The sequence below is a fragment of the Symphalangus syndactylus genome, chromosome 3 (genome assembly GCF_028878055.3).
Source record: "Symphalangus syndactylus isolate Jambi chromosome 3, NHGRI_mSymSyn1-v2.1_pri, whole genome shotgun sequence".
Lineage (NCBI taxonomy): Eukaryota > Metazoa > Chordata > Mammalia > Primates > Hylobatidae > Symphalangus > Symphalangus syndactylus.
Genome location: NC_072425.2, coordinates 59,588,600 through 59,605,553, shown reverse-complemented (window position 1 = coordinate 59,605,553; position 16,954 = coordinate 59,588,600). Strand labels below are relative to the sequence as shown.

At 42.3% G+C, this 16,954-nt stretch overlaps 1 protein-coding gene across 7 annotated transcripts in view; it reads left to right on the top strand.

Moving 5' to 3' along the window:
- Positions 1-1,046: 1,046 nt before the first annotated feature.
- Positions 1,047-16,954, top strand: part of NTRK2 (neurotrophic receptor tyrosine kinase 2) — a 362,023-nt gene continuing 346,115 nt past the window's right edge. For 4 of the 7 annotated variants that reach the window (XM_055272096.2, XM_055272094.2, XM_063636289.1 and 1 more), the window contains exon 1: positions 1,056-1,292. In XM_055272096.2, the coding sequence (XP_055128071.1) occupies positions 1,081-1,292 (212 nt within the window). In that variant the 5' untranslated portion in view covers positions 1,056-1,080. Of the gene's footprint in view, positions 1,293-1,780; positions 2,504-16,954 lie in introns of those variants that run through there. The other 3 variants (XM_055272101.2, XM_055272102.2, XM_055272098.2) reach the window with 3 other exon arrangements.

Genomic DNA, 16,954 nt, shown 5'->3' with positions numbered 1-16,954 from the left:
TGGATTTCAGACTAATTTTCTGGAGTTTCTGCCCCTGCTCTGCGTCAGCCCTCACGTCACTTCGCCAGCAGTAGCAGAGGCGGCGGCGGCGGCTCCCGGAATTGGGTTGGAGCAGGAGCCTCGCTGGTTGCTTCGCTCGCGCTCTACGCGCTCAGTCCCCGGCGGTAGCAGCAGCCTGAACCCAGGCGCCGCCGGCGGGCGTGAGGCGCCGGAGCCCGGGTGAGCAGCGCAGATAGTGCCCTCGGTCGCCTCGGCCCTCACTGTCTCCCCCCTGGGGCGGCCTCGGCTACTCCCCAGGTGGGACGTGCCGCGCCACCTGCCCGCGCCACCGGCACCCAGCGGCCGTGGCGGATTCTGCAGCATCATTCGGGGGCCCCGTCGCGGAGCCAAAGCCGCCGGCAGTCTCCGCATTCCCCTTTAAAGGGTCCTTCGCCCGGCCTGTACCATGGAATCCTGTCTCGGGGACCCTTTCCCTACCTCCCCTCCCTTGGCCTCAGGCTCGAAGAGAGAGTGGGCACACTGGTGGCTCCAGCGGCGTCAGTGCCATCGCGGGGCAAGTTGATTCCTGGGCCGGAGCTGGGCACTCATCCATCCACAGTCTCCGGGCTGGGGTCGGGGTGGGGATGACGCGAGCGCAGAGGGAGAGTGCCCCAATTAGTGGTGTTGGGGATCCTACGCTGAATCTTACGCGTGTCTGTTTGTCCTCAGCCTCGAGGTGCATACCGGACCCCCATTCGCGTCTAACAAGGAACCTGCGCCCCAGAGAGTCCCTGGAGCGCCGCCGGTCGGTGCTCGGCGCGCCGGGCCATGCAGCGACGGCCGCCGCAGAGCTCGGAGCAGCGGTAGCGCCCCCCTGTAAAGCGGTTCGCTATGCCGGGGCCACTGTGAACCCTGCCGCCTGCCAGAACACGCTCCTCTCCGGACCAGCTCAGCCTCTGATAAGCTGGACTCGGCGCGCCCGCAACAAGCACCGAGGAGTCAAGAGAGCCGCAAGCGCGGGGAAGGCTTCCCCGCACGGGTCGGGGAAACCGGCCGGTGCAGCGCGGGGACACTCACTCGGGCTGGCACTGGCTGCTAGGGATGTCGTCCTGGATAAGGTGGCATGGACCCGCCATGGCGCGGCTCTGGGGCTTCTGCTGGCTGGTTGTGGGCTTCTGGAGGGCCGCTTTCGCCTGTCCCACGTCCTGCAAATGCAGTGCCTCTCGGATCTGGTGCAGCGACCCTTCTCCTGGCATCGTGGCATTTCCGAGATTGGAGCCTAACAGTGTAGATCCTGAGAACATCACCGAAATGTGAGTTCCTGGAGCTTTTCCTCCTTTTTCTCCTCGCCCCTAGGGCCCGGGCTGGCCAGGTGGGTAGGTCCTGGAAGTGAATGCTGTCCCAAGAGTGGGGAGAAGTCAAAGACAAGAGATGCAGGACAGGGTCATCTGTCAGTTACCTGCTGTTTCACTGGCTTGGGACTGCTAGTGCAGGGAGAAGTGTGACACTTTAGAATAAGTTTCAAGCATAGATATACACATGCCTATTATATATTTATTCCTCGTGGGAAGGAACTCACTATGCTTTTTATATTTCAAAGCTCTGCTGGGTGTGCTTTAGGCTTTCAGTATGCACTAACTTAGTTTTGGGCATTTTTGTTTGATAAAGTACTGTGTGTATGTTGTGTTAGAAGTTCCATTAATATTCACTAGAAAAGAGGTTAAAATAATTAACTTTCCCGAATCTGTTGAAAGAAGTGACAGTCTCTCCCTTAACATCTTTTTTGAGGTTTAAGTTAACCAATTTCCCTTTTCATTTTATATATCGGATTTTGCTTAGGAGATGGCATCCAGAGATGGCCTTGAAAATGATCTGTAAGAGGAGAAGTTCTGAGTGTTGAAATGCACTCGCTCAAAAGAAAAAATGTGATCGTTGGAAGCCTAAAAGCCTGGTCTGATTTAATTTGAACTTGACTTCCCAGAGATATGATTTTGAGACCACTTGGATTATAACTCATAATTGCCCATTGACTAATTTCCCGGGACTAGATTGGATGATAAAGCGGTGGGTAGAACTCTGATGAAGGCTGGCTTTAGCATTGGACCCCTGTGTCCCTGGAAATGTTTGAGCTTGTTGTGGCTTGAAGAAACAGAACTGTGTATTTCTATTCTCCTTTTCTGATGCTTTGTGACAAATACATCACCAAGCAAGAACTTGCCAGTCCGTTCTCTAGCATTCCTGTGTCACCTCTACTGGACTGTTATTGTGATCATTTTTTTTCCTGAAGGATGCTGTCATTCCATACATCTCATTAACATGAGATTTTATTCATATGCGTGGAAGATTGTAAGGCAAAGTTTCTCCCAGTTTTCCTTACTGTGTTTGATACTGAGATAGGCAGCCCTAAAGTGGGGCTTGGGCTGTGGCCTTCCGGTTGTCGAGTGCGCATGCATTTTTCCTTCCACAGAAAACACACAACCATGTTTCTGCCAACGTAGTTGACCAAGATAACCTGTTTTTTAATGTAAGTAAGAGACCTTCCTAGTCTCTGTTGCCTGTTCTGCTGCTGATGCTTATGGTATAAGCCTCAGGCAAAAGGAAATAACAGCAGAGCAGAGGGGAATGTTCAGGCCTAGCATAACTGAGATGTGTCGGGAGCAGCCAACTGTCGGGCTGAGTCCAGGGTGCTAGGATCTCTATCTTTTTGGCAAGGAGAGCAGGAGCCAAGAGCGGAGAGCAAGGGTGGATAGGGCCCCAACTGTGGTGGTCTTGGACTGGGCTGGTTGAGGCTTACCAGGCTGGTCCAAAGTCTGTGGCCTTTCGTCAGAATCTTTTTCATGAGACGGGGTGTCAGTAGTTAGATGGAGAAGGCCATATGGGATTCAGAGTGCTTCTGACTGTTTTGAGATTATGGGGAGTGCCTTCCACAGTCAGATATTGTTGTGTGTGTGTGGTGGTGGTGCTTTTAAAGTTCTGTTTTAGGCGATAGATGCATATAATGAAGAAAGAAAGAAGATAGGGCTGATCATTTTCACTTTAATTGATTTTCTCTGATAATTTTAAGGCCATGATCTGAGAAAAAGGAAATAAAACTATCTTTAAGTCTAAAAAATTATTATTTCAGACCTTCCTGATCTTAGCTGCCTGATGTGTATGAAATCAATTGATTTCAGCAGAGCTTTCTTATATCTGTCCTCACAATTGTTGTTGCTTCTTTTATATCTGATGGCAGGTTCCTATTTTCAGCTTTTTTAAAGTAGATTTTTAAAATATTTACTAAAGCGTGTGTCATAGTTATTCATTCAATTGTGGCACTTCTAATTTCTACTCTAACTTTTTTTCCCTTTTGATTTGAAAACCTCTTAGGGTTGTGGGAGTGGAGAGGTATATAGGGCTAAGTGTTGAGAACAGGGAATTAGGTTAGTAATATTAGTCTGGCTGGGTAGATGTGAGTCCTGAGACAAAGTATGTTTCTCTGCTCTATCTCAGCTTTGTGTGAGCCCAGCCAGTTTGTGCCCCAGTGCCTTTGTCTGTAACTCGTATGACAATACTTATTTGGAAAGTACTCCATATAATTATTTTGAATTCTGCTTTTTTGACTTCAAAATGACATCAGTGGATGCGCTTGTTTCACTCTCATCCTTATATGGCACCATCTATGTTCTTTTTTTTACATATTAATATTTGCTTGAACAGCTTTTAAATTCTTGTCCAGTGGATACCAGCTACAGTTGGAACCAAATTATACCTATTTTAAAACTTTGTTGTTAGGCCCAGCGGTATTCCTAAAATAACCTGTTGTAAAGTTCTGGTGTAGTGGTATGTAGCTGAAGTTACATGCTTCTATTTTTTAAAAATAGAAATAATGTAGTGAATAAACTGTGATTAACAACACACAACTTGCTGAAACAATGGTTTACCATATCATTCAAAAATGGTGTATCTTTTAGCACCTATATATTAAACCATCATGCCCTTAGGGTTCTAAGAACACAAATAGCGGGACATTAAAAAAAAAAATGTATAGATTAACCAAGAGGTAGGATCTTTTGTTTTGTTTTTACATGCATGCTTTAAGCTAAGCTGACATTTTGTCTTCAGAGTCGTTGAACCTATTTTATTAAAAATCTTCCCATCACAGTACCTGTTTTATATTTTTTGCCCACTAATGTGACATAACTAGATCAATATCTATCTATAGGTATGTATCACGCCTGCTCAACATCACAGTGCTAAGTGGCAGCTCCTGTTATTTGGAAATGGTTATACCACAGCAATGTTAAAATGAATTTAAACACAGTACCAATGTCACATGCAATGGAATTCAAGAGTGAAGCCTGTTGTTGGAATTATGTAACTGGCCGTTTAAATCCCAGTTGTATTAAGTGCCCAAGTGCATTGCAAAGGACAAGCTCTGTTTCACCCAAGTGGTAAAAGGCACAGTCAAAAGAAGTCATGCATTTTTTTAGCTGTGGTAAAAAAATACATAACCTAAAATTTACCATCTTACAGTTCAGTAGTGTTCTGTGTATCCATGTTGCTGCGGAAGGGCATGCATTTTTATGTTGCACATGCTTTATGAAGACCAATAGGGATCTTTTTTTTAAATTTCTTCAGTGGTATTCTCTGATTTGGGGGTAATATTTGAGACAAGCCTTATATTTTTCCTCTTAGCACAACCTAAATAGAATTTGAAGCTTCTCCTATGACAGACTCTGTGTGCAATTTATTGTTGGCCTGGTTAAGCAGCTGTAATGTTGTGTCATTAATACATTGATTTTGGCCCTCTTACTTTAATAAGCTTTGCCATTGCAATTAATTGTACTTTAAAAAAATCCTGGCATTCACAAAGATTCAGTGAAAGGCATCAATTTTTATTACTCTGATGTTTACTTCTCAGCCCCTCCATTGGGGGTTTTAGAACTTTGAATTGTGGCTTATATGCATTTAAGAGACATGTATTTACATTTGGAGCATGGTTACATAAGCCACACTAGACTTGTTAATAAATAAGGCAGTCTAATTTACATCATTCATTATTTAATACAACTTGCGAGCTGGAGTTGAGAACATGCTGTCTTCATAGTGTAGGTATTTACAGACATCAGCTTGGCACAACCGTGTGGAGTCTTTTTAGTTTCATACCTTCAATCTCTGCAATATGGACACTTTTGTTACCCTGGGTAAAACAGTGGAAAAGCCTTGTGACCCTTTTGACCCTACTTTCTTCCACCTCCCCTTCCATCACCCATTATTTATACAGGAAAATGGGTTTGATTTTTTTCTTCTCCGAAAAGTGATATTTCCTTATGGGAATTCAGAACGCTGGAGTTAAGAGAAGAGCCTGGGCTGTATGTTATTACAAGCAAGTAATGGGAAGTTGAAGCAATGTGGTCCCAGCTCCCTAGTGTCGAGTTTAGGTCTGTTTAAGGTCTCTCACTGTTTCTATCCCATAAACCTCTGTTTGTGTCTGTTTCAATATTCCCTTATGAAGACGTTTTCTAAGTTGAAGAGTTGGCTGAACAGCTGAGAGTTGAGGTCTCTTTCTCCCTAGGAATATTCTGTATGATTTCTTTGACTACATCTAGGTCATAGGAGTATAAAAACTAGAGTTTTTGTTTAGCTGGGGAAAGGGAATTGAATTTCTTTTCTCTTTTCCTTTCTTTCTTTCCTTTTTTTTTTTTGCCTTGAGTGTTAAGCAAGTGCATCCAGTTTTAACTCATTGCTCATCTTGCCTGCTAGGGAAAAAAAAAAACATTATCAAACCATTATTGAATACCATAAACTGGCCTTATCCCTCTGGTTAACTTTAGCACTTCTCTAGAGAGTTTCTTGTAGGTTCAAAAGCTATAGGGTAGGATGTGACATGAAACACCCGCCCCTTGGAACAATGCCAATTTTTAGTTGCTTCTGATGCCTGTAATCAATGGGAGGATTTGGGGGAGAGACTATTGAGGCATGGCAAAGTTTTTACTTGTTTGATGTGTGTTTGTGAGAGAGAGAGAGAAAGAGAGAGGGAAGAAAAAAAAGCCCTGAATCTTGGATTATTTATGGTTGATCAATCATTTTTATAGTCTACTTGGTTGAGCTATTTTAAAACAAATCCCACCCCAAGCCTCAAATGTCAAAGATCTGAGCTCCACTGTGGCCTGATAATTTTAGCTCACATTTGATTGCTGATCAATCTCCATTAGAAAAGTAAAGGTCCCATATAACTGGGTGCCTTCTCACCACTTACTTTGCTCTCTGGGGTATCCAAAGGACTGGGAAGTTATAAATATTGATCTGGGAGATGGGTGAGTGAATGTGCTCAAAGTTACAAAAATCTTGCAAAGAAGAGCAATGTGTAGATTCTAAGTTTATTCTTTATGTGTTTCAAAAAATAAAAATAAAAAAGCATATCGTGGAAAGCTGGAGTCAGGAGACCTGGAACTGCATCCGAATGTTACCACTACCCAGTCACTACCCAGTTACCTGATCTTGAAGCAGCCTTTTAATGTTTCTGGGCCTCAGCTTGTCACATGTAAACCGAGGGCTTTGGATTTGATGCTCAGACAAGTTTCTCCAGGCTCTGAAGTTCCCCGAAGCCTCGGTCATAGAGATAAGGAAGTGTATACATCAGCTGTGAAGGAAGGGCATGATGCAAGGTGCTCAGGGTCTGGCAGTGTGTGAATCTGAAGACCTTTGGTGTCAGAGTGTTATGTGGGAATGTTTTCAGTGTCTGCTCTGAACTCCCTCAAACCATGTCTTTTTAAATGTGAGCTGCTAACAAGGCTAGCGGCATGTTAGTACTGGTCTAATGAGTCCAAGGTCACAGTGTCAGTGTTCAGATGGGTCACTTAGAATCGGAACCTCAGAAAGAGAAAGGGCTTTAGAAATGATCTGCTTCAGCCTCTTCTTTGCAAAAATCAAGGGCAGTGAAGAAAGTCGCCCAAGGCCAACTCATTAACAGCATTGTGGGAACTAGAAACTCTTTCTCCTGGCATCCAAATGAATGCTGGGGGCCTTTGCTTTAGGGTGCCTCCCCTGTGTTCTGTGTTCTCAGACTGCCTAATTCTGGCTCATCATTTTATTAGGTTGGTGCAAAAGTAATGGCAAAAACCACAATTACTTTTGCACCAACCCAATAGAACCACCATAAATGGGGAGACAAGTTTAACATGGCTAAGTCTGTGCAAACGCATCTCTGTGAGAGACCAAGTAATTGAAAAGTGCATGAGCTACTGATCTGAAAGCAATCATCTTATCTTCATATAGGAAGAAATATATTTTCTGTTTAGCTTACTGTGTGTGAGTGTGTGTGTGTGTGTGTGTGTGTTAAATTTGAAGTGTTCTTCTTCTTTAGGCAATTCATACACAAAAATTGAGCTTCAGAGAAAAGCCTTCATGAGTTGGCAGCAATGAGGTATGCTAACCTTGGGCCTGCTGGGACATCTTTGCAGATTGGCGTTGGAAGAGGGGCAGAGCAGACAGAGTGAAATGAAAGCTGTTGCCCCTGGAGTCTTTGTCACAGTTGGGGGTGCTTATGTAAGTGGAGAAACCCACAGCTCTTTCGATGAGGTCTCTGTTAGCTCCCCTGAAAGACCTGTGGCCAGGGAGTACTTATTATTCCCCGACTTCTTTCTTCCCCCTGACTTCTCAGTGCCTCAAGATTGATGACCAGTCTCAGTGGCTGAGCCAGTGAGCAAACTTCAGGATTATTGGCTCCCATCCAAAATTCATCCAGCTACCATTTTATGTGTTGTTCGTGTTCTGCTCTGAGCCCTTCCCAGGAAAAGCATCCTTCTGAGACATATTTTTGGTTGCATGAAGATTTGCTCCCATTGGACGTGAAGGGCCCTTTACAGACATCTGCTTATTTAGGTTTACAGCCTCACTCTGAAGAAGGTGGGGAGGTTTTGGCAGCCTCTGAGGGGCTGTGAGGTTTATTAGTTTGCCTGGGCCCCTTGGTAAAGCAGAGCATAATTAGGGATAGGAACCTATCTAATGTCTCACTTAGGGCTGTGTCTACTCCAACCTTGTTGCCCAAATTTGACCTCGAGAGCCCGGGCAATTCTAGGAGAGGTCTAGAGATTTGAATTCATGTTCACAGGTTAAACTTCATGCAGTGGGAAAGAGGTGGGCTGGTGCTTCATCTTCTGTTTTCCCCACCCCCATCCTCTTCTCCTGTTCAGCTCCTGGGCAGTCTGATATATATTGTGAAGAGATAAATGATTTGGTTGCCTTTGGTAATATGGCATCTTCTTGTACAAAATAAAACTAATAATCACACACCATTTAGAGTTCCTTTTTTTATGTCAAATAAGGACAAATGGCTACTGAGCACCCCATCCTTTCCTGTAATCTTCACATCCCAAGAATTGTCTACACACACACACACATAGACACACAACATAATGTTGTATGTGTGTACCATGTTTTTATCAGTACATAAATCTGTGTATAAAACTCTGCCATGTGTAATTTGTTCAACTTAATTATCTTGAGTTGTAAAATTTTCTGAATAATTGAGAATGTGCCTCCCTAAACCACTATTTTAATTTTGTTTTTGTCATTCTGGATGTCCCTTGGCCAGGACCTCCTGGGCTGTCTTCTTTGAGAGAAGTACTTGAGCATTAGTGCATTGACCCTGTTAGCCAACCTGGTCACTCAGAGACCCACTGTGTCTATCTTCTGATTCTATGATATCTTCTCAACATAAATGGACAGTGTAAACGGAACTGAAAGGTATTGGAATTTTGGTTTCAACCTCTGCAATATAGTGCAATTTAAAAAGAAAGGATCTTCTCAACGCTAATCTTTGTTAACAAGAGTTGTTTCTACTTCATGTACCCCAGAGTCCCTTGCTGTGAGGTGGCAGAGGGGCCTATGCCCGAATTGTCTGACTTTTGCTCACTGTGTGGCAAGTGACCTCTCTTTTCTGGGCTTGGCTTATTCCTCTGTGTGATGCATGTGTAGGCGTGGAGGGTGCCGGGCAAGAGAGCTTGACATCATAGCCCCTAGATTCCCTGGTAAGGTGTGACAAATAAACACACAACTACGGTGAAAAAACAAACAACAACAAAAAACAAGTGTGTTTCTCCAAAGAACAAAACAAAATCCCAAACCAGAACACTCTTTTTAGTTTACTCCCAATTTTACTTCAAAACCCTGCTGCTACCACCCAAACTCAAAGAATGTTATAGATGATGTTGCTCCTTGGATATTTCTTGTGTGCGTCTGGTGCTATGGCCTGAATGTTTGTATTCTCCCAAAATTCATATGTTGAAACTCAGTCACCAGGGTAGTGGTGTTGAGAGGTGGGAGTTGATTAGGACATAAAGGCAAAACGGGATTGGTGCCCTTATAAAAGAGACTTCAGAGAGCTTGTTTGTCCTTCCTGCCATGTGAGGACACACATAGAAGGTGCCATTTGTGAGGAATGGGCCCTCACCAGATATCAAACCTCCCAGAACCTTGATCTTAGACTTCCCAGCCTCTAAAACTGTGAGCAATACATTTCTGTTGTTATAAATTACCCAGTCTAAGATATTTTATTTTAGCAGCCCAAACGGACTAAGGTGCATGAGTTTGGCCTTTCTCTTTGCAACTCTTCAGCCTCTTTCTGTTTCTGGTGGTGTTTCTTATCCCCTTCCCCTCTGTTCCCAAATCACAGACATACATATACAAGCAATCATTTGGCTGTAAACCCCCTTTAATGGATTGTAAAGAAATCTTGATTTGTGTACTTTTTTCTGGTGGACGACCTGTGGGCAGACCATCATTGTTTCAACTGAACCTGGCTTGGTAAGGTTAACACAGTCAGAAAGGCGACAAAGTATAGGAACCTGGTATAACTGAAAGGAGCCCTGGTCAGGGATATAGGAGTTGGGATACCCACTCTCTGACAGTATCGGTGTCTGGGATCTTGGTTGAGCCACTTGACCTCACCAGCCTGAGTGATTTCATCTTGAACCTGGAGGCTGTGACTCCCATGCATGCTACCCCTTGAAAGACTCTGTGGTTCTGAATCAGTCAGCCATGAGCACTAGTGTTTCCTTTTCTGTTCAAGAATTCACCATTGCCTCCACTCCAGGGGCAAACCAGAGCCTGTTTCAGTTCTTTTGGTGGCTAAACAGCAGAAACCTGACCTGTAGGTTTTCTTTAAGTCCAGCTCTGCTGTTGAGACTGGATGGTTTTGCAGGTCACCAGTTTCCTGCCATCCTGGGTGACAGCCCTTCCATGGTTTCCCACTAATAGAAACAAATTTTTATTTTTTTCCCTGGGAGTAGTGTTCAAGACTTTTTCAGCCCATTCCTGGCCCACTTCTGTGGATGAGGCTCTGGCAAGTTTTCTAACTGACCTCTTTGGTTAGTCTCTGTTTTCTGTGACCCCCAAGAGCAGAAGCTTTCATGGACATCAAATCTTATTTTTCTGCTCATCAAGTTGTCTTTTCATCTTGGTGGAATAGTTTGTCACATTTCCTGATTGTCATTTGGGTGGGCTGCCATCATACAAACAGTAGTTCAGTGTCACTAGTGTTATTGAGGACATGGATATGTCCAACAAATAGGGTACTCTGCAGAGGCAAGGAGCCCCTGAGCAGCTTATATCTAGCAAGAGACAGATGCATACACATCTAAACACTCCCAGTGGTGGGAAGCGTTGATGTGTAGATGGGATGTGAGTAATTCCCAATCCTTACTTCCTATGGTGGCAGTAATCCAACTGAGTTTCATTATTTTCTCTCTGTCAAATAATTTTTGATATTCCTGGGGCCACCTCCACTCATACTGCGTTAGAGTAAGCTGCAACTTGCATCTGCAGCCAGTTATGATGGAAGGGCTGGAGCGCATTTCAGCTGAAGCTAATCACTCAACCTCTTGAGCTTTTTTCCATCAGCAACTTTCCCTCTCTCACATACCTGTATTTTCTGTTTCTTTCTATTGTTCCACATTTTAAGATAAGAACTGAAGCAGGTTCATGTTCCTCCCATCTTAGAAAAGCTTTTCTTTAGCGTGATTCCCTCCCTCTCCTTCTGCTCCCGACTAAAGTACCTCTCCCTTCAAAGCCAGATCTTGGAAGAGTGATCTGTATTCATTATGTCTATTTTCCTATCCCCTATACCAGTCCCATTCCACTGTTTTTCAAACTCACTGCACCATAGTCCCCAGAAGCCTTCGTGGGCCATATTCCTCGGTCCTGATCTTACTTGACTTCTTAGCAGAACTTGGCTTCATTTCTCACTCCCTCCTTCTTGAAACATCCTTTTCCTTTGGCCTTGGTGTCACCACACTTTTCTTGTTTTCCCTCTATCTCTCTGCATGCTACTTGTTTGCTTTATTTGTCGGTTCCCTTTTCTCTGCTCTTAAAAACAGACCTTAAAAGTTGATGTCCCTTGTGATTCTGTCCTATGGCTGCTTCACTTCCTGGGCTAACTCTGGGCTAGATCACCCTCATCCATTACTTATGTTACCTTCTTTGTGCTAATGATGTCCTAATCTGTTTCCCCATCAATTATCAGTGAAGACCTTTGGACTCATGTATGCAATAACCCTCTCAGATACAGGAGAGTGTGTCACACTTCTCATTTCTAAACAGAATTTTTCACTGTTGCCCCAAACCCATTGCCAATGTTCCCTATTGTAATGAATGGCACCATTATACACTCAGTAATACAAGCCACAAACCATGACTCCTCCTTCTCTGTAACCCCTATACTCATTCACATATTATGTCTTGTCAATCCATTTTCCTAAGTATTTCTTAAATCTAATTTTTAAAATCTCCACTGATATTATTCAGTCATTCTTTCAACAAATATTGATTGGGGTCTTCTCTATGTTGGGCACTAGCCAAGTACATGGGATATGGTGAGAAAAACTGCCCTGGTCTCATCTTACCAGGATTGCAGTGTGTGGGGGCGGGGGGCGGGGAACAAACATCTAATAAGTACTTACATAAAAACAATATAATTCATGCCATCATCATCTTTTGCCTAAAATGCTGCAATCGCCTCCTATTTTGCATCTCCGCCTCCAGTCTTGTCCCCTCTCTGCCCATATGCCACACTGTAGCTGGAGCGGTCTATCCGAAATGCTGATCTTATCCTGTCACTGCTTATAATTACCCTCTGGCTCCCAGTGTCTCTTAAAATAATGCCTAAAGTTGTTTATTTTTGTTTTAGTTTTTAAAGAATAGAACAAAATTGTCACTATATTGCTATATAAAGAGGCATATAACTATTACATGGACCAGAATGCACAGATCAGCATAACAGTCTTTTTCTACACCAGCAGCTGTATAAAAAAGAACAAATTATAACTGGAAGCTTGCTTGGTGATCTTGGAATTAGAGCAAGGGCATTTAATTTTGCATTTAAAATGTTAAATGGCATTAAGCTAAGCTCGCCTGAGGCATCCATCTCCATAATGGGAGAGCCTTCACAAAGGGAATGTAGAACTTGAAGTACTTTGGCCCAGACTTGTATCCCCTGGATGGACACTCCTTTTCCTCTCCTTCATTCACTGCCCAACACCAATGCTGATTGATGTATTCTTTCTTTGGAAAGGTTAGTGCCTTTAACCAATGCTTCTCATGCCTGGGAGCCTTTCAAATTCCTTAAAGTGATTTTGCACATCTTCTCTCTGAAATGCATTAACTATTGTATGGAATTTAGCTGGTAATTATATTTTTAAAAGTAATATTTGAAAGTGATCAGAAATGCAAGCAGCACAAAGGAGTGTACCATGAATACACTTTGAAACTCTTGTTACAAAGAGTGTACCTTCACTCTGAAGAAGCTGGGGAGGTTTTGGCAGCCTCTGAGGGGCTGTCAGGTTTATTAGTTTACCTGGGCCCCTTGGTAAAGCACAGCATGTTTAGGGATAGGATCCTATCTAATGTCTCACTTAGGGCTCTGTCTACTCCAATCTTGTTGCCCAAATTTGACCTTGAGAGCCCAGGCAATTCCCTCCCACCATGTACTCCCACCCTCTAAAATCCCTCAGCTCCCCTCTCCAATAACAACCACTGATTTTATTTTGTGTTGGTCCTCTTTCAGAAATCTTTGTCTTACATATATAGTACATATACAGGTCTTTTTAGTTTGTACACAAATGAGGGCATGCTATACCCCGTCTTCTACATCTTGGTGGTTTTTCACTTAACGATGTATCTTAAAAATGTTTCTGGATAAACATATGTAACCAACCTTATTTTCTTCCCAGCTGCACAGAAATCCACTGGATGAATAGACTGTATTTAACCAACTTCTTACTGGACAACTCCAGTGTACAAGTTCTTGTGTGTACCTTCTACTTGTGTCCTTACATGGCAGAAGGGACAAACAAGCTCTCTCTGGCCTCTCTTATAAAGGGCATTAATCTCATCCCACACTAATGACCTAATCACCTCCAGAAGGCCCCACCTCTTAACATCACATGCATAATTTTATCTATAGGAAATGTTCCTAGAATTTGAATTGCAGGAAAATTGCAAGATATTTGTGATTTGTGTGTGCGTGTTTTCTTGTTGTTTATTTTACTTTAAGTTCCTGGATACAAGTGGAGAATGTGCAGGTTTGTTACGTAGGTATACATGTGTCATGGTGGTTTGCTGCACCTATCAACCTGTCATCTAGGCTTTAAGCCCCACATGCATTGGGTATTTGTCCTAATGATCTCCCCCCGCTTGCCCCCTAGCCCCTGACAGGCCCTGGTGTGTGATGTTCCCCTTCTGTGTCCATGTGTTCTCACTGTTCAACTCTCACTTATGAGTGAGAACATATGGTGTTTGGTTTTCTGTTCCTGTGTTAGTTTGCTGAGAATGATGGCTTCCAGCTTCATCCATGTCCCTGTAAAAGACATGATCTCATTCTTTTTTGTGGCTGCATAGCATTTCATGGCATATATGTGCCACATTTTCTTTATCCAGTCTATCATTGATGGGCATTTGGGTTGGTTCCAAGTCTTTGCTATTGTGAATAGTGCTACAATAAATATATGTGTGCGTGTGTCTTTACAGTAGAATGATTAATAATCTTTGGGTATATACCCTTTAATGGGATTGCTGGGTCAAATGGTATTTCTGGTTCTAGGTCCTTGAGGAATCACCATGCTCTCTTCCACAATGGTTGAACTAATTTACACTCGTACCAACAGTGTAAAAGCATTCCTATTTCTCCACAGCCTCGCCACCATCTATTGCTTCCTGACTTTTTAATAGTCGCCATTCTGACTGGCATGATAGTATCTCATTGTGGTTTTGATTTGCATTTCTCTAATGAAATGATAAGTGAGAGTGATGATGAGCTTTGGTTCATATGTTTGTTGGCCGCATAAACGTCTTGTTTTGAGAAATATCTGTTCATATCCTTTGCCCATTTTTTTTATGGGGTTGTTTTTTCTCTTGTAAATTTGTTTAAGTTCCTCTTAGATTCTGGATATCAGACCTTTGTCAGATGTGTAGATTGCAAAAATTTTCTCCCATTCTGTAGGTTGCCTGTTCACTCTGATGATAGTTTCTTTTGCTGTGTAGAAGCTCTTTAGTTTAAGTAGATCCCATTTGTCAAGTTTGGCTTTCGTTGCAATTGCTTTTGATGTCTTAGTCATGAATTCTTTGCCCATGCATATACCTGAATGGTATTGCCTAGGTTTTCTTCTAGGGTTTTTATGGTTTTGGGTTTTACATTTAGGCCTTTAATCCATCTAGAGTTAATTTTTGTATAAGGTGTAAGGAAGGAGTCCAGTTTCAATTTTCTGCATATGGCTAGCCAGTTTTCCCAGTACCATTTATTAAACAGGGAATCCTTTCCCCATTGCTTGTTTTTGTCAGGTTTGTCAAAGAGCAGATAGTTGTAGGTGTGTGATGTTATTTCTGAGGCTCGGTAATGTTTGTGATTTTTAAGTAAATATTGCCAAGTTGTTTTGCAAAGAGGTCACATCATTTTGTTCTCCCACAGAAACTGGGAGTGCCTGCTTTCCTACAATTAAGCCAGTACTATTTGTTATTGAACCTTTTATTATCAAACCTTTTGTCTTTTGTCAACCAGTTTCCTGAGAAATAATACCTCAATTGCTGTATCTTGCAATTATGTAATTATGATTTAAATTAAAAGTCTTTTCGTATGTTTGTAAGTCATTGGTATTTTTTTTCTGTGAACTTAGCCCTTTTTTAATTGAATTGGTGGCCTTTTCAAAAAATAAGAAAATTTGTACTTTGCCTAATGTTGTGCTTGTCTTCTAATGTCAGTTATGGATTATGATATTTCTTTTTCTTCTCTTCCTCTTCCTCCTATTTTGTGAAGCAGAATCAATTTTTTTTCTAGTAAAGCTTATTTTCTTTTTTGTTTCTATGTTGTAGATGTGGCTAAGAAGATTATTCCCTTTTCTAAGATTATAAAATGAGCAATTTTATATTTTCTTCTACTACTTTTACTATTACATGTTTTTACTTTTAAAGCTTTTGTCTATCTAAATTTTAAAAATATATGGAATGATGTAGCAATTGTTTTATTATTATTTTTTTCAGTATAGCCAATCAGGTTTCTGGATCTCATTAGTTATGTAATGCTATCTTTCCCTCGCTAATTTAAAATAGCAATTTGGTTCTATGGGAGGACTACCTTTGTGTTTGGGTCTGTTTAGGGATCTAGCCTATTCCATTAATCAGTCTGTCTATTTACATGCCAGCATTAAATTTTATCTCCCGCAGCTTCTTCTTTTCTTTTTTTTTTTCTACTTGAAGTATTAGTGTCTTACTCATCAGTCTTCTTTCAGAATTTTCGGGATGATTCTAGCATGATGATTATTCCACATGAATTTTAGGAACTGCTTGCCTAGCTCCCCTGCTTGATAGTGGTGTTTTTAACAAAGATGGCATTACACTTATATAGCAAAGGCTGACAACTTCTTATCAAGTCTTGAAAGCCCCATGTCCTCAAATTCAAAGCCATTTCTCAGCCTCATTTCATGCCTCTACCTTTGTTTGATGCCATGATATAGCCACTCTGAGTTTTCAATTTATCTACTGAGCTATAATCTCACTTATCTTCCAGGTTGTCCTCTCTGCCTGGAACCTTTTCCCTCCCTTCTACCCTGGCTAACTCCTGCTTATCTTTTAGGCCTTAGCTGTGATGTTGCTTCCTCTGCCTCTACACCTGGTATATGTCCCCTCCACTAAATGCTCTTCTAGCCCCCTGCGTTTCACATCGCAGCGTAGGTCACTTAGTATCATCAGTGTGTGCCTGCATACCTGTCTGTACACACCGTTAGGACATAAACTGCATGAAGGCAGAGACATATGGATCTTGTTTCCTGCTCTTTCCTAGCATCTAGCACAATATCCTAGTTCTCCGTGTTACACAAATACACCCGGATATGCACTCATGAGCGCCTTCTCCCCACCCCCATATATATATACACATAAATCTATCATCTAGAACTCTAAATAAGAGTATTAGTTGGTCTCTGGGTCATCAATATGTAAATCTCTAGACATAATTTTTCTCAAGCTATCAAATTAAGATGTTTGTTTATATAAATGACCTTTATGGAATTAAAGTGCACAGTGTTAGTTCATGCACAGCAAGAGATCGATTAATTGTGGAAAGGAAAAAAGGCAAAGCCTTGATGAGGCAGGCTGATTACATATCCAACAGGAAGGAGGGACAGCAAAGAGAGGGGAGGATGAGGGCGTTCTGCAGATGAAGAGAGATGCAGAGCACACAAGCTCAGCAACAGAGGAAAATCCAGGGGAAAAGAATCACTCCAGGGTCACCTGATCTCCAACAAACAAATAGGTCTAATGAGAAAGATTTCTGCCTTTTCTGTTAGGTAATAGCTAATAATGGATATCCTTGTGGATCAATTGCAGTTTTCCCTGCGACTGCATTTATGGGGCTTCACTTAAAAGGCAATTCTGGTGTGAGATTTCGGATGTGATTTATCCTTCTTGGAATATGGATGATAGAGGCTGTTGATTTTTCTCAAAGAAT